The sequence below is a fragment of the Podarcis raffonei genome, chromosome 10 (assembly GCF_027172205.1).
Source record: "Podarcis raffonei isolate rPodRaf1 chromosome 10, rPodRaf1.pri, whole genome shotgun sequence".
In the NCBI taxonomy this organism is placed as follows: Eukaryota; Metazoa; Chordata; class Lepidosauria; order Squamata; family Lacertidae; genus Podarcis; species Podarcis raffonei.
The window spans coordinates 51,275,716-51,294,141 of record NC_070611.1 but is presented as its reverse complement, the minus strand read 5'-3'; the positions used below and the strand labels follow the sequence as shown (position 1 = coordinate 51,294,141).

Genomic DNA, 18,426 nt, shown 5'->3' with positions numbered 1-18,426 from the left:
TTTCCAAATCTAGATATTATTTACTTCTTATGAGCACAGCAGGCAGATATTAAAAGGAAAGGATACATTTCTCCATCTGTCTAGTCAAATTTACTTCTCCCTCTTTATTTATTTTTACTATATCTAGGCTTGCACAGATTTGGCTACATCTAGATTTGCATTGTTTTGTCCCATGCAGCTGCCCCATTTTAAAACAACAATAGATCTTTTGCTGCATCTTGATTTGCAAAGGCAAATAGATAAATACCTGGGCATTTGCACAGAAGGAAGGAAGAAGACAAATAAATGCACAATGGCAAATTGTGAAATGTTGTGGTTTCTGCTTCTGATTGATTTGGGGGGGTGTAGGGGCAATGCCTATAGATTTTGCATATTGAGAAATAATCTATTCCTGGTTCTCAGACTATGAGAGAAATATGTGGTTGCATTTGATATGTTTTCACCTGAAGTTCATTTGCAGGTGTGAGGGCGCCCAACAAAAATCACTCTCCTTAAGCTATTTGCTGCATGAGGTAAATGACAACTGGAACTGAAAGTAGATTCTGGCCCTTAACAGATAACAGCTTCGGGAGATGGGGGTTGTCACTGAGGCTATGTGGAGGGACAGCTTAACCCCCTGCATTCTGGACCCCTAATCCTAAATGCCCCTTTGTTGCTGCTGCTTGAAAAGAAACCCAAGATATGTGAAATGCAATGGTAGATTTCACATATCATCTAATGTGAACACTGGGTTAGGAAGCCAGCATATATTGTAATTGTCCTTGCAACTGAGGACATTTTTTCATATAAGAAACTTAAAACAGTTTTTCTTCTCCCTTGAGTTAATCTGCAACACTACATGTTAAACTATTGGCTAGATTGTATGTTTGATTTACAAATGGCTCCCTTATGCTAGGAACTGCAGTTGATTGCAGGCAATTTTTCTTGTGCTTTCATTTAATCCCTTCTGCTTTCTAACATTCACATATGGCAGACATAGCCAAGGAGAGACTTGAAAGAACTTTGTACAGTCATGTGTGCAAACTATTTTTAAGAGAGCGTTTTTCTTGGGAGCAGTGCTTCTGTTCTGCAAGCTATATATATAAAAAATGAAATTGGGAGAGGGGGGGTGTAGGAGCGCAGAGTATTATGATTTACCTTCTTTGGTATTGTATCACAGAGATTAATTGTGTAATTGTTGTTAATTGTTCTCAAGATGTATAGTACTATGTATCTCACAGTGTGTGTGAAGCATTTGTAATACTGCTTCCTTTATTGTAGTCATACATCTCACTTTATGGGTCTTATTTTCAAGTGAGATATTTAATCCTCTTGCAATAAAACCTAAGGCACCAATGTACTCATCAAATGCAAGCACTGTACCAATTTAAATTAACAGACTAACAAACTATGAAGCACTTACCAACATACACAGCTGCTTCCACCCCATCCCATGTCCCCTAAGTTTTAATGCTGCTGTTTCTATTGTGCATTTAACTCTGGATATTTATATTTTAATGTTTCAGTTTCTTCTGGTTTTTATATTTTGTAAACAGCTTAGAAGCCTATTGCAACATTAGGGCATGTTTAATTTTTCAGTTTTCAAATGTGAGGGGTACTAAAATGTTATAACAAGGCTTGGGAATTCAAAATATATTTTGGTTAAATTAATATAATTAAGTTTTGCTTCATATATATATATATATATATATATATATATATATATATAATGTAAAATGTGTTTAAAATTGCATAGAAATAATTAAAAATCATTGCCAAGTATTTGCATATATATATATATATATATATATATATATATTGCATTACTTGACATTTTCAGAAGGCAAAATTAAAATTCTTTGGATTTCCAAAAGCAGCTTATGTGCTTTTTTTATCAGATGTAGACTTTCCAAGCTAAATGTTGTCTAATCACAATAATAATGGCAGATTTGAATTCTTCACACCCCAAAAAACATTTTTAAGATCCCTTACTGATAAAATTTGCAAATATTAAGTTTCTCTCCCTAAAATGACACATCTTACTCTGGCACTCACACATACATAAAGCACACACCCCAGTCATCAGCTAAGCCCTCCCTCCCTCTCTCACACACAAATATCCCCACACACTACCTATCCATTAACCAAAACAAAACAAAACCAAGCCAACCTGCTCATGCACAATTACCTATGCTGTGTGCTACTTTCTAGACTAAGGTTACCAGACGTCCCCGGATTTACACATCTTTCCCCTGACAAAATCCATCCATTTAGTAGGAAGTTGAAAAATGTCCCCCAATTCATTGAAAATAATCTGGTAACCTTTTTCTAGACTACTTTATTGCTTTGCGTCCCTCAGCTATGATAGTTCTTCAAAGAATTTAGTGCTGTTGCTGCTACTGCAGAGTTTACATTGTAATACATCCCTTCCGTACCTTGAGCTACCTTGGTAGTTGTTTTCCCAGTGCCCATTGTACTTTGTGCCTCTGCCCTGGGAAGAGAAGACCTGGCAAGTGGGAGACCGAAACACAGAGCACACAGAGCAGAGGGTTGTTCTAGCTACTACGTTCTGTGATTTGATGGTGTGTGCATATGACTGCCTACTAGACTAATTGCAGACTTGGGCAGTGGCATCAACTAAGGGGGTATTTGAAGGCACATGAGATGAGGTTCACAGGTTGTCCATCTCTGCTCTAGGGAGGCATAGGAAGGCCAACAATGAGCAGGGGATTCTAGTGAGAATGACAAGAGAGAAACAGAAAGTGGGTCAAGGGCTACATGTGACACGTACACTTCATGGTCTTCATGCCACTAGGGACGCACAAGTATGATCACTAGGGACGCACAAGTATGATCAATTCACACATACTTTAGTGTAGGAAACGCATCGTATGTGAAGAAAAGAGTTAACTTATTCAGTTTAGCCCTCCCTATGTGCCCACATGTCCACAATCTGCTCTGCTTCACTTTTAGAAAGCTTAGAGCAGTTTACTCCCTTCCAGTCACTGATCAAGTCTGCACCTCCTGAAGCTTTACCATTAATCTAGGTTAAGGTGCTCCAAGACCACTGGGCAAACTGATGTTGAAGGCCATGGTTAGTGTAATTCACAAGGAAGGATGACACGCACCATACAGAAGAGGCCCAGGGCGGGTATGCCTTACAAGACAGAATGGATATGCACAAGTAGAGCTTTTTAAATTCGTTTTATGGAGGAGTCACCCCTCTTTAAGCTAGTATTTAAAGTGAATAGTGGCATGTTTCTTTAATAAATGGGAATGTTTTTGTAAAACTAGCTGGCAAAGATCCAAATACTCATTTGCATCATGGACCAAGATCTTTGGCTATGCAAAAATATATATGAATACAGTGGTTGCTTCTCCTTCCTTTAACTTCTGTGACGTGCAGAAAGAGGGAACAATATTGTCCTTGCTTTTATATTTTTTCACCTTTCAAGCTGTGTGCATATTTGTGTTTGACTCCTTATCCTTTACCATGTGTGCAAAGAGAAAAGAGTGTGTTACTGTCTCCTTATCCTTTCCTTTCTTAATACATTCTTTGGTGCTGACATTCCAGTTATGCGTCTCCGTAACACCACCTCAATCATAATTGCATTCATCCATGAAAAACCTTCACCCAGCATATTTCCCAGGGTTCAGAAGATATGTCAGAAAGCCTTTTTAAACTTGCTTTTCTCCTATGCTTTTCTACCATTACCTATATTAATCATATCCCCCCCCTACATTCCCCTCTGCATAATAGTCTTGGCATCCCCCCCCACCCGGCTTCGTGAAATTATTTTCACATTGCCATTCATTTGCAATGTATGCTTCTGCCATTGTGGCCTGTTTCCATATCTCCTAATGTATCTTTCTTGCACTGAAAAGCAAATTTTGGGTGAATTGACAATACTACTCCTTGGATATATACTGGAGACAATTGCATGCTACAGACAGGATTGCATTGGATGGAATTAACTTGTGTAATTTGGAGAAACCAGTCTGAGTATGCCTGCTCTGGGGAGCTAGTGATAACCAGTGTTGTTGAGATTGTAATATGAGTGTGTGTTATGTCTGTGTATTTAAGGGTAAAAGCATGCCGATATAAAATGATTTGGGTATCACAAGAATGGCTTTTGAGGGTTGAGATTCCAGTACAGAAAAACAGAGTGGAAAGGGTTAGTAGATTACACAGACTTACCCACCCACCCATTACCTGTACCATATGCTCATTTAGTGTTGCAGAGATGAGGGTTGAGGATTGGCTTTATATGCAGTCTTGTGGTGGAGTCTTAGAGACCCCCCCCCCCACTTGGGTGTAGGGAGAGAGGATGAACAAGGAAGGTGAAAGGTTAGCTGCAGAAGAGTAGTTTTTTCCCATCTCACAAGAGCAGATCAGGAAAATAGAGAATGGGGAAAAAATATTACGTCTGGATTTGGTATTACTGTCTTACCATACTGGTGTATACATGTGTGGTAGTAGCTTCATCCAATGCTTCATTTGTCATATTCTGTTATCCACTGCCTCTAGAGTTCCCAGACAGTAACATCCTCCTCTCTCTGCCTCTTGCCCCAGGCTCCATTCATTTTCAGGCAGTGGCCAGGTGCAAGTTATCCATAGGCAGTATCAAACAGCAATGATAGCAGGAAGGAGGACTGGTGAGGTACATTTTTTTATTAGGAAGGCGGTTCAAGTTCAAGACCTCTCCATTAGCTTTCTCTGAAATTTTGCAATGTTCTACAAGGCAGGTAAAAATAGAACACCGCAACGTATCAGAGCCCCCAGATGTGCTTGTGCACCTCTAAAAATAGCTTCAGTGACACTTTCTTCTGCCAATGGTCCTTGTAGGCAAGGATTAAAGTAACCACGGAGAAGTGGTAGACAAAAGACAGAAATACTAAAATAGAACAATGTTGGTGATACCCCAAATATAAATTCCTGGGTCTAATAATAGCTAGTAAATCACAGCACTGGAGAGAACTTGCTTCAGATTACAGCACTGTCTGCATCTTTGGATTTTGAAGTGGTATATTTGAACTTCAAATGGATAATTATGTCATAAATATGCATACCAAGTTCTGCTGCAAGATCTCACATATTCATATTACAGTGTCTTTGCTTGACAAGCTTCCCCTGAAAATGGGCGTGGGTAGTCAAGCTGATGTCTGAACTCAAATTGAGAGCACACAAGCTGACTTTCTGTCAATCTTCAAGGGAGCTATCCCATTACGATGCATTTTGCATCTGTCTCTTTCCCCCCACTGCCTCCCAGGTCTTTAAAACAGGTGCAAAAGTTGAGTTAATATTCAAATAGCATTTCCCCCCACTCTGATCAAACTTTTTTTATGGTATAAGGAATGACCCAAATGCAAAATACCATTCTAGTATAATAATGTAATATTGTTACAATAGTATAAGAATGGATTTTTATGTCTTTCATACCAATGAGCAATTTGTCTTCTTCCACTAATTAGTTCTTCGTTTTAATGACAGCATGTTTGAATCTTTAGATAGGACTTGAAATAATGGGTACTTGATTGATGTACTTACTAGTTTATTAATTGCAGATACGTCTGCTATTGTGGAGCACTTTGATACTGTGTAGGGTTTCAAAGGTTTGTCAGTCAACCACAATCCCAGAGTTCCATGATGCATGTATATTTTACTGGAGGGGAGTATCTGAGTAACACATGTCCATAAATAGAGGCTTCTGTTCACAATGGAGGAATTCGTTCCTGTTACTGGGTAACTCTTAAGACATTAAAAGAGAAATAGGGGCACACACAAGCTGAGCTGCTGCTATTCCCCCCCCACTCCAATGACAAACAAGTACTATATTGTGCTGTGATGCAGCTACAATAGTAAAATAAAACAGAAGTGTTTAAGGACCAGAATGTACATCCTAGTTTCAGTGTGCATATAAATGCCTATATTAGTGAAAATAACACTAAAAAATGCATTATATTAGTGGAAATTGCTGTGCAAAACCATGTATATTAGGAAAAAATGCATACCAAATGAGTGTATTAGGATAAATTTGTACTAAAATGCTGATGAATTTTCACAATGACCTTTTATATATAAAAAATGCAAACTAATGTGGAAATGTGGATAACTGAATTTGAGAAAAACCAGAATTGACATATGTGCCCATCCCTAACTCACATCGCCACTATTTTGAACCTGACACTGGCTGGTGTGTAGACTACAGTGTCCTAGTAAAAAACAAATCCAGTAAGCCTAAAGTCTGCCTGCCCCTAGTCTGGTGCAGCCCCTGAGCACTAAAGCCCTCTTAGAATCTGCAAGACCTTGTGTGTTATTAGCAACCTCATGCTCTTAGCAAAGGGAAGGGCTAGCTTGGCCCCCCAAATGGTTGGGAGGGAGAAATTTCCAAATAATCCTCCTTTCTGCTGGAATATACTTTCGACTTTAGGAAAATCAGACTTGGTCCATAACATGTATTTATTTAAATATCATAGGAGCCATATCTTTTCCAATGCAATATTCTACCGCAATTACATACAGTTTCAAGGGCACTGTAAGTAGGTATGTAATAGTTAATAGTGCTTTACAAGAAAACTGAGGGGAGATTAGGGATAATTGTAAGTATTTGGGTGTGGAACTGGTGGAGAGTCTTTTTATTGCCTTATCTTTCTCAGCTTCCGTCTGTTTACGTGCAGAGAGGTGGGGAAACGATTTTCAAAAATGTAGAGGTCAGTTGTGTCATCAAGTTAATACTCCAAGTCATGCTTAGTCACTTGTCAGTTGGGCAGATTTGTATTTACTATGTTCTTTCTTTATTGTTTTTTACACTCAGTTCTGCCTTTCTGATTCTCAGAATTGCCAGTTGTTAAGCAGGAAATAGTCACTTCTATGCCAGTAAACTAGGGGTCAAAATAAAAGTTCAGATTTAACAAAATTATTACATCATGTTCGAGACAGTTCCCTAAGATGATATATCTTCATTTTGAAATATTTGCCTCCTTGGCTCATATGTTGACCCAGTGCAGATGTTATCATCAATCTCTTTAAATATATTTATGAGATTGGGAGTGGGTCACAGACTTGTATATTCCTTTCCCTTCCCATGTCTCCTATCCAAAAACCAATTTCTCCACTTAGCATTTATTTCCTTGTCATTAACCATGGTTTCCCATTGCATGTGCACAGATACAGCTTCTACTCTGGAGCATTAAACCATGCAAACCATGGTGTGGAGACATTGCTCCAGATGAGGAACAGCCAACATGGTGTTCTCCAGATGTTGTTTGACTCCGAACTCACACCAGTCCCTGAAAGCATGGCCAATGGCCAGTGATGATGGGAATTGTAGCACCAACAATATCTGAAGGGTGCCATGTTGGCTACCCCTTCTTCAGACAGAGAGAAAGGAGGGTGAAGGTAAATATTCAATCAGTTTACATATTTTGACTCAAATAGATTTGTTGTGTTGCATCTGCACTGAAGCTCCCTAAACAGAACATCTGGTTGACATTAAACTTAAATTATCTTTGTATGATTTAACAATATGTTGTTGTACTTTTGTTGTTTTACCATTGAGGGTGATGGTCGGGTTCTCCTTTGCTATTCCATCTTCTTCATAGAATCATGGAATTGTAGAGTTGGAAGGGACCCTGAGGATCATCTAGTCCAACCCCCTGCAATGAAGGAATCTCAACTAAAACATCCATAACAGATGGCCATCCAACATATACTTCAAAACCTCCAAGGAAGGAGAATCCACCACCTTCCAAGGGAGTCCATTCCACTGTCAAACAGCTCTTACCATCAGAAAGTTCTTCATGATGCTAAGTTGAAATCTCATTTCTTGTAACTAGAATCCATTGGTTTGGATCCCCCTTCCAGAACAGGAGAAAACAAGCTTGTTCCATCTTCCATGTGGCAACCCTGGAAGATGACTATCATATCTCCTCTCTGTCTCCTGTAATTCAGGCTAAACATACCCAACTCCCTCAGCTGCTCCTCAGCTGCTCTTTGCTTATCATCCTGGTCACCCTTCTCTGCACCCTTCTGGCTAGTTAATAACCTTCTTATATTATGGTGCCCGGAACTGGACACAGTATTCCAAGTATGGTCTGACCAAAGCAGAACACAGCGGTACTATTACTTCCCTTGATCGGGACACTATAATTTTGTTGTTGCAGCCTAAAATAGCAAAATATAACCACTAAAGTCCATTTTGATTCTTCCTCATAAACTGGTTCTTCCAAACACATCCCTTATATTTAACTACTTCAAATTTATCTGCATCTCCTGAACACTGAGATAAAAAGAAGATACTTCCTATTAGCACGGGTTGCAAATGTGATCCGTGGGAGAGGCACGTTCGCAGCGCCATGTCTGCGCACGTGCGGGTTGCGATTCAGCACTTCTGCGCATGTGCAAAGCACCAAAATCTGGAAGTAACCCATTCTGGTACTTCTGGGTTCGGCGCGGTGCACAACCCAAAAACGCGCAACCTGAAGCATCTCTAACCCGAGGTATGACTGTATTTGTAATCTCAATGCCGTGTAGAGAAGAAAAATAATATTGATCATTGCTTCAGCATCTCAGCTTGAAAGAAAATTGCTGTTATAATAGAATTTTATTGACTTCGTCCCGTATACGTTAACAAAAATAACTACATTTAAACTCCAAATAAAAGTATAGTACATTTAAACCTCTACATAAAAGTGTACATAAAATGAAATTCTCATTGTAAAAACACCTCAAAATCAAGCATTAAAATAAAATATTGAAATAAGGAAGACTGTAGTTGTCTAAAATAAAATACAGATACCTTTTCCTAAAACTGGAGACTTTTACTGCAAAAGAGGCTACCTTCCAAGTTACATATTGATCACTTCCTTGTTACAGAAAGCTTAACTCTTAGGTTACTTTTCAATAGTTCATGTTCTTTCTTAAGGGCTCTGTACAGCAACTATAAAGAACCTCTTAGATCCTTATAATCCTCTGGACCTTTCTATCTGGCTTTCATTACTCTCTGCAGGCCACACCCTTCCCTGGTTCTGTTTTGTACCTTCCTTGATAATTTATGTCTGGGTTATGTGTCCTTAGACACATTAATTTTGCTTGCTTGGCTTGAGGGATGTGTCCCTCTGTCCTGTACAAAAGGAAAACTAACATTCATTGCTCCACCCCCTTTGCATTTGGCCCCACCCACCCCTGACCTACAGCCCCTGCGGGTGGCCTAGAAGGCTAAAAAGGCTACAGGGTGTTCTCTAATATCAGAATAAAGCTGACATCCAAGAATATAATGAGGCAAATAGAATTGCTGTCGAATTATGCAGAGTTGCATCCATGAGTACCTTTTATATAATCACATCAGAAGTTTATTTACAGTTAATAGCAGTAACCTCTGATTCCATTCTAACAACTGAAGTGCAATTCTTCCATTAAACAGAACACTTTGACCTTCTTCTTCCTTCTTTCTGGGCTTGTCACTCTTTCATCCCCTCCTCCCATTCTCATTTTCACTTCAAGGAAGGCAAATAATAATAATCTTGTGGCTCTGTCTTTTGCTGTATTTGTCAAGTGGTGGGAAATATACCTTTGAGAGTGGGAAGGGCTGGTCGTGTCTTCTGGCTAATTCATATGATCGGCAAAAGGGTGAGCTATCGTATACCCTCCAACATTCCTCAGCTGAAAATTGGGACTCGTCTTGTGCTGCTGCGTGAGTCAGCTAACCATCTCGCCTGCCACAGCAGTCCTTACCTGCCAGCGGTTCACTCCCTTTCCTCCTCACTCGCTTCCTCCACCCGCTCTTTACCTCAGATCATGACAGCAGTGGCAGCTTTGGCGGTAGCAGAGAGGGTCTGGTAAGAGCGTCGCATGTGTCTGCCACCTCCGCTCTAGTGGTGAACTGCTTCCCCTGTGCACAAGGGTTCTGCTTCAGAAGGGTTCCTCAAGCACTGGCTCATCATCCTCACCAAGTTTGGTAGCAGCGGTGCTGGAGGGATAAAACGGGACATTCCGGGATCAAATCAGAAGCTGAGATGGCTTCTGTAATTCCAGGAATGCCCCGGAAAAATAAGGACACTTGAAGGGTATGCTATCATGGGATAGGCCTAATCACATCTCAGCTTTCTCCAGGATGATTGGCTGGGCATGGATGTTTCACATGACTGGGTTCTGGAAACAGTAGTTGCAATTGTAATCTTGAGAAGTGTGATTGTCTGATACGTCTTCAGACTATATAGATCAACAAACAAAACAAAATGCCAGGCTCTCTAGCATGCTTTAGAAAGCTGTGCTTGTTTTAGCACTTTCGCAAAGAAGAAGATGAGTGCATGGCTTTTACTACATTACAATGTGAGTTCTGACTGTAGGATGGCAGAACTTCCCAAGCAGATTGAGAACATTCACTTTCCACTGCTAATAACCAGAAGGTTCAAGTTGTGCATATGTTTCTACCCTTTGGGAGTTATTGACTGGAATCCAGACTTAGTCATGCCTGGAGTAGAGTCATTGAAATCAATGGAACTTAAGTTAGTCAGGGTGAGTCTGCTCTGAGCACGATTAAGTCTGTATCCTACCCACTATGTCAAGCTGTACTAAAATGTTTGCTTTTAATCATTGCAAGCCAGTTCTAAGCTAAAAGTAATTGGATATATGAAGCTATTGTGTATCACATCACCTAAATAGTCCATTTAACCCAGTTTATTAATTGCCTGCCCTGATTGATAGTGGCTAATCATGGTCTCAAGCAGATTGAATGTAAGGGTTTGTCCACATTTCTGCTTGTCCTGCCACTTTCCCCTGGGAAAACCCGCTCTCTGCTAAATCGAAGCAAATGTCAGTTGGGTTTTCTGCAGATTGATGTTTGCTCTGATTCAGCTGTAAAGAGCGGGTTTTCCTGGGGAAAGTGGCAGGGCAAACTGAAAACTGCTCAGATCCATGCCTAGAAAGCATGGGACAAGCAGAAAACCTCTCAGAACTCTTCTAGGCACTGGACAAGTGAAGTGTAAATGAGCCCTAAGGTTTTATAAATACACAAAACATAAGAAAAACCTTCATGGACCCTGATCCAGAGTCCATCTAGTCTAACAGCCTGTTCATAGCCATGGTCAGCCAGATGCTTTTGGAAAGTACACAAGTAGGGGATATGGCAATTGTATTCCCCTCATTGTTTGTTCGTAGTATTTGTTACTAAAAGCTATACTACTCATGAACATGGAGGCTCTATTTAACTATTTACTATTGAGCCTTTCTCACACTCTCAGAGATCAGCACAAATCCACTGAGGATTATTGAAGCTTATCGTTTCCATCACACATGGACAGACACTAGCCTTGCAAGGGGGTCTGTAGAAATTGGTAGTCCACAGTAGGTGCCGAGATACGCTTGTGTTAGTAATTTCCGGCACATCATCAGTTGTCAGGGACTGTCTGAATGAAGAGGAGTGGTGGAAGGCACCAGCTGGGGAACCTCCAAGGGAAATCCCAGAGGAGGAATGCTCAGGGCCCAGTGGGACACTGAGGAAAGGTCAGAGGAGTAGCTGGATACTGAAGGGACAGCAAGGTTTAGTGAGCAGGAAGAACCCGTGAGAGGGAGCAATTCAGACTCTGAGGCTGAAGCGGAGGAGGTGGGTCAAGAGACTGCTGGAGAACTGTGGCACTCTAGATATTGTTGGACTCCAGTTCCCATCACCTAGACAATTAGTCATGCTGGGTTGCCAAAGCTTTCCTACCCCTGGCATAGGCTTTCCTCTGATAGCTTGAGGGGAACGGGTGTCTGAGTCCTGGGCCATGACTGTAAGTATATGTATGTATAATTAAGCCCCCAGAGTTTCAGGATCCTAAACCAGGTCCATTGACTATATGTCACTGGAACAGCACAGAGATTCTGGAGAAAACTGAACTGGACCCAGCTTCTGCTGTGTAATGTAGTCATGTGCAGAGTGGAAGTAATGAGGCTGATTGACAGGAGCCAGGCATATCAGGAAACATGCAATACCAAGTAACAGGGCAGTACAAAGAAAGGACATTTATTAGCATAATTTTCCAGTGACACATGAGAACAGATTCTGCAGTTAGAGTTTATAGAGATGTTGTGCAGGAGTCTTTGATTCAGAATGACAGGCAAAAAATATGGCAGTAATAGCCAGCAAAACAGAAGACGTCTCTTGCATATTCAGACTATAGAAGCCTGACATGCCTACCTCCTTGTCAGATTTAAACAGTGTGACTGAAGCAGAAAAAATACACAACTCATTAAGACTGTATTGAAATAAGGAAGACCTTGAACTGAGTGGGGGCATATGGAGTGATTGCTTCTTCAGGGATGCTAGGCTTTTCAATTAGAACAGGTCATCTTCAACCTTAACATTTTCTAAATAGAGCTAATGTGGTCTCAGAGCTTGGATAGAAGTGGGCTCACATTTTGGCTCCTTACTCAGCCCCTTTTGCTGAGTGGTTGGTAAATAAATAAAGCCAATAAACTGGCCCAATAAACTGGATTTATGTGCTTCTCTCTTGCTTTCCTGTATAAGCGGTGTATATAAGTCTAACTAATTCACATAAAAACTTTAAATCTGGGCAGCTGTCCCCCCCCAAAAAAAGCTGGGTGGATATATGTTGGCTTGGCTTACCAACCAGTCACTATCTGTGTCACCACTCACTTCCTTTGCCATCTCCCGAGGCCTCTGACATGAGCAAAAGGCTTGGGAGAAATGCAAGGTCTTCTCTCGTGTGTTGGAGTATGGAGAAAGCAAGAAATATTGTAAGTCTCTCTTGTTGGTCAGAAGGGACTTGTGCTGCTCTTATCTTCTTGAATACAACAGTATAAAAAATAGCAAATTTTGTTGTGGCACAAACATTTGTGAACTAAAGATAGTCCATAATAAAGTTGTTTGTCCTCAATACTTTGTTGTGCTATAGGATAGTTTTGTACACAGTTCACCTTTGTCCCTCAAAGTATTGCAGCAGCTATATAGAAACAAGCTTAGCCAGTGTCCTGCCCAAGCTGTGAATGTTTCCTAAAACACTTTTCTACAACTCTTTGCAAAGCGCAGGAATTCTGTGTCCCACGCCCTGGGATTCCGTCTCAGCAGATTAAACTCTGTCAAAAAGATTCCCTGAAGGCAGGATTTTTGAAAAACACAATGATGCATGATGCTGAATTTCTGGAGTGGCTGGACATAAGTAGGACATTCAGCTACCGAGCATGTCACTGCCTGCAGGTAACTGGAGTAACTGCTTCCAGAGTCCTGATTAATTCAGCACAGTCTCCAAAACCTTATCCTCTGCTATCTGTGTGGCAACTACTATTCAGAGCATCAGCAGCTTTCCTTTATTCCCAGAGGTATCCCCACAAGTACAACGGAGTTTGTCACAGGCATCAGTATTGGCATTCTCATCAAAGAAAGACCAATTATTTAATGGGGTAGGGAAAATGAATCGGTCCTCCATTTATCAATAACAAGATTGGGATACATTAGGACCTATTATTAGGCAAAAGGGGCTTGAGGGGACTTGCTGGATTTGCTTTCAGATGTGTAGTTAGGTGTATATTCTTTGGTGATGAACATTAGGGCCAGTTTATTGGCTTTATTTGTTTACCAACCACTTTGTGCCCCATCTTTTTAACCAAAAGTTTTATGATGACTTGGTCAGCTTCCATGCTGTTTTTCTTCACATATGTTCTTAAGATGTTGTGTTGTAGGAAAGTGACTAGAAGATGAGGAAATTTGTAATTTGGACATCTAGACAAATGGTCCTGGTGCACACATTCTACTTGTTGAGCGATTCATGCAGGAGAAATGATGTGAGACTAGACAGGGGCCATGGCTTGGTGACAGAGCATGTGCTCTTCATGCAGAAACACCCCCAGTTGACACATGGACACCTTTGGTTTAAAACGGGTCCCAGGATTCAGTGCTGGGAAATATACCTGCTTAAGAAGCTGAAAGGTCACTGAGTAGATAGGAGTAGATAGGATTGGGGTAGGTGGACCAATGGCTGTGATTCATTACAATGTAGCTTCACGTGTTTGAACAGACCTTTAAAATGTCCTTTAAAAAGGAATAATGAAAAGCTGCAGTAACCTTGATTTTAAAAATTGCACTGAACACCCCCCTCTCCTTCCCTTTTAACTCCAGGTGTCCCTTGCTTGCCAGAAAGTCTGAATCTTCACAAAGACCAGCAAAGGTCAAATAAGCCAGGGGAAGTCCAGATGTTTAGCCAATCAGAGTTACGGACCATCGAGCAATCTTTGCTTGCAACGCGTGTGGGAAGTATTGCAGAACTCAGTAAGTACAAAATCATTCCTAACCTTTCCCTCCATTACTTTTTATGAGCAATTATGTTTCGGTTTACATAGAGGGAACCTGCTGTGGCAGGAAGAAGCAGAGTGACTTTTATACCCTGCCGGTGGAGCAGCTTGTAACTCAAGTTTGAATAATGGTTAAACACTTTGCAATGTAAGACCCAGGGAAGAAGCCAGCCATTTCAAGCTTGTTCGCAGATTTTCTAGAATATTGCGTTTTTGTATTTCCAGAGATGGAGAATCAGCTATTGTTTGTTTCTACTTCACAAAAGGCTTTGGTGCAGGCCTGTGAGTGGGCTAGCCCTGAGCCTACTCTACAAGTCAGAGGTTTCGACACACACAAATCTTCCATCCATATAAAGATGAGGTGTCATCATGGTTAAGAACACATTTCAGCCAAGCAAAAGTACTCAAGGAGGAGTGGAGCAGGGCCACAGAATGGTGTGGCCTGTGGAGGGGGCATGGCATGGGTGGGGGTCCCCAGGGGCCCTGCATTGATGTCTTGGCTTCACTAAAAGGGAGTGAGCCCCTAAACCCTATTGTGTTAGCTGTCCAAGCGAGTGCCCAAGACAGTTCCTAGACACAACCATTGCTAGAGTACTCCTTTAGTGGCATTTGGAAACTCTGCTACTTCATAACTCTTCAGAGGCAGGCCTTCCTAACAACTCCATCACTTTTCTGGGGGGTTGGAGGGAGCAGCAAACCACATAGTGATCTGTCCATGACAAGCATAGATTCCCTTTCTCACTGGTCACTTCTGTCTTACCCAATACAGAAAACCAGACTCAGCCATGTGCTCTGACATATTTGCAAGAGTATGCATATTAAGGCAGTGAGAAGCAAGGCAGGGAAGCAGCTTAGAAAATTGCTGTGATGGAAACTTACAGTGAACCAAAATAAAACCTATAAAACCTAACACAGACAGTGAAATAGGGGGTGGAGAACCCTCAAAAGCTGTAACAAATTCTGGGGATGGAGCAGTGAAATCTAAGAAGCAGGACTTACTTCCACTACTAGGGATTTATCTTTGTGGCCACCATTTCTTTCCCCAGTGGCCCTTGTAAACAACACTATGTGATATACAGTACTGTTGCTCTTGAGGGTTTTGGGGACAGGAAAGTGGCACCTACCAGTCAGAGATTGTCTGCAGGAGGTCCAGGTAGTGACAGCAAGCCCCCCCCCACTTAGTCCCCACTGGTATAGTGGTAAATTTTGACGTGCAAGAACTTGTCACAACAGCTCCCAGAGCCACACACACAAAAGAATGAGCTGGTGAGGGGTGGTACAGTGGTCAGCATATTGGACTTCGATTGGAAGGACCTCGGTTCACATTTTCTCAGTGATGAAGTTCAGTGGGTGGCCTTGAGTAAGTCCTCCTAACACAGACCTGTCGTCCATTCCCTACCCTACCCAAAGCTTAGACTATTAGCAGTTACCACTCTGGCAGAAGACATTATCAGTTGCTCTTGTTGTGCTCTCCTGTGTTCCTTCTCCACTACCCCACAGTTACCCTCTTGCCCCTGAAAGCATCAGTCAGAGTATACCTCCCCTCAAATTCACGGCATGTTCACTCAGCCCTAAAAAGAATGCACCAAGTGAAAAATAAAACAGCTTTGTTTGCACCTCTATAAATGGAGAAGCAAAATGGAGTATTTGTCTAGTCTTTCACCCAACCCTGCTGCTCCTAATTGTCATTGAAGGACTTCTAAAGACTCCCTTCATCACTGAGCCACCTATTCACTGATGTGCTGATTCTACATTTCCTAAAATAGGCAAATGAATCGGCATGTTCTGTCAGAAGCTTCTGCTGCTGCTGCTGTCTCCTGACATGCTGATAATAGCACCACTATTTATTCAGAATGTGTTTACGGGCTCTTGCATTCTTGGAGAGCTTTTGTTCCTTCAGGCATGGTTAATCAACTGAACTAGAGACCCTGGCACAGGGAGGGGGCAACAGGAATCCATGGACCTCTTTCTCTTCTGACATGTCCTCCAGCTGGGGCTGCAACTTCTTGAACTGGCTGTGTATCCATGACTTTAACACAGCTGGACACATGGAAATTTAGCAGTGGAAACTCTCCCTGGCATGGCTATGGGTTGATGGTGGTTGTGGGAAATTAACATGGCAGCTCCCAGCCACCCACTGGAATGCTTCCCACCACTGCTGCTATGTAATTCCACCAGGGTTTATCAGCAGAGGATGGAGCCCACTGGAGGGCATTTTCCCCAAGACTCTGCTCCAACCTGGAGCAGGCTTTAATGGACAGCATAAGGAAGCTGCTAGGGCCACTTTTCCAAACACCCCACCAAAGTCATTCTCTTCTTCTCCTAAATTTGTCAAGCTGCCAGCTTTCACACTTCCTCAACCAGATTTCACCCAAGCATCTGATAAGTAGAATTTTCCCCACCACCCAACTGTCCACAGCAGCTGATCCCTTCTCTACTCTGTCAGAGCCTAGTTTTGCTTCTGTACTGTAGTAGGGAATGGGGCTTCCTCACCGCAGACACAGATTACATCAAGTAATTTAAACAAGACGTTAAACCTGGGTTTGGAAACAAAGGTGCTTGCCTGAGGATGATTGGCAGTTTCTAGCATCCTCCTTGACATGCAGTTTTCATGTCCATTTACGGCTGTTTCCAAAGTAACGTAGTTTCTTGGAATTAGAATATCACTTCTCAAGAAATACACACAATAAAACATCATGTTCGGATGCAAGATCTGTCAAAGAATGCATTTTCTTCCATGGAGGAAAACACTGAAAGCTGAACGGCATGTTCAGAAATACAGCATGGCAGATCCCTCCTGGGAACATACCACTTCAAATTGAAAGAGGAAGCCCGTATTCCTGAATGTTTCTTTGCAGTAAACAAACTCCCAGCTTGTTGAAGCTAAGGACCTTGGTAGTACAGGGATTCTGGCGAAGGCAAAATTTTAAGTTCGGGCAAAGCAGGACAAGGTAAAACAAAGCAGGACAAGGTCTATATTCTGGTAGATGATCAAGAGATTGAGGACCAACATAACAGTAGTTTATCATTTTTTGAACTGGGTGAATGTATAAAGAGACCTTCAAAAACATAAATTCAGTCTATCCCAAAGCTACTTAAAGACAGCCTCAAAGTAGAATCATATCACCCATCTCACTGATAAACCAAGACTACAAAATATTAACATCAATCTTGGCCAACTGCCTAAAATGCTTCCTACACAAACTAATTGCCCCAGACCAGACTGGCTTTGTCCCTGATCGCAATATAACAGACCTCGTTAGGAAACTATTGAATTTGAACACAGCTAAACAACCAAATCCACACTGACGATCATGTCCCTTAAAGCCTTTGACTGCATGGAATGGAAATGCCTAATAAAAGTAAAGTGGTACCTCGGGTTACAAATGCTTCAGTTTGCAGACTCTGCTAACCCAGAAATAGTACCTCGGGTTAAGAACATTACGTCAGGATGAGAACAGAAATCGCACGGCGGCAGTGCGGTGGCAGCGGGAGGCCCCATTATCTAAAGTGGTTCCTCAGGTTAAGAACATTTTCAGGTTAAGAACAGACCTCCAGAATGAATTAAGTTCTTAACCCGAGGTACCGTACCACTGTATTAACCAACAAGACACTGCAGGGACCTGTCGGGTGTCCATGAACCACTGGTACCAAGCCATAAGGAAACCACCCTACTAGAAAAGCTCACAAGCAAACTGAAACTATAACAGGGACAAACAAAGGAGGACACTTTCAGCCCTGTGTGGCTCCCCTTTATCACATACACAACCCAACAAGACAATGACTGATCCCCCCTGCCATCAACATATGAATCAATATGGCTAATGTAACCTGACAATGACACCCTCACACAAACAAAACATTCTTCTACCAATCAGACAAAACCAACCATACCTTGGGCTCTCTGACCTCACGCTCAGCCAACAAATAAGACACCAGACATGTGACCCTGACAAAAAAGCTCCACTCAAATATTCTCCCTTCCCCCTCCTAAAATTTCTCTCTCTACTTTCTCCCCCCTCCCCCTCTCTTTCCGCCTCAACTTGACATCGTCTACAACAAAAATTGTTTCAAACTGACTGTAATTTGTTTGTATGATGGGTTCTACAATTTAAAAACAGAGACACTGAATATACTTTTGTTACTTATGAGAAATC

At 41.6% G+C, this 18,426-nt stretch overlaps 1 protein-coding gene across 3 annotated transcripts in view; it reads left to right on the top strand.

Annotated features, from left to right (window-relative positions):
* The window catches only part of ABTB3 (ankyrin repeat and BTB domain containing 3), a 211,326-nt gene that overhangs the window by 119,722 nt on the left and 73,178 nt on the right, over positions 1–18,426 (top strand). For all 3 annotated transcript variants that reach the window (XM_053406027.1, XM_053406025.1, XM_053406026.1), the window contains exon 2: positions 14,097–14,246. In XM_053406027.1, coding sequence (XP_053262002.1) covers positions 14,097–14,246 — 150 coding nt within the window. The remainder of the gene's footprint in view (positions 1–14,096; positions 14,247–18,426) is intronic.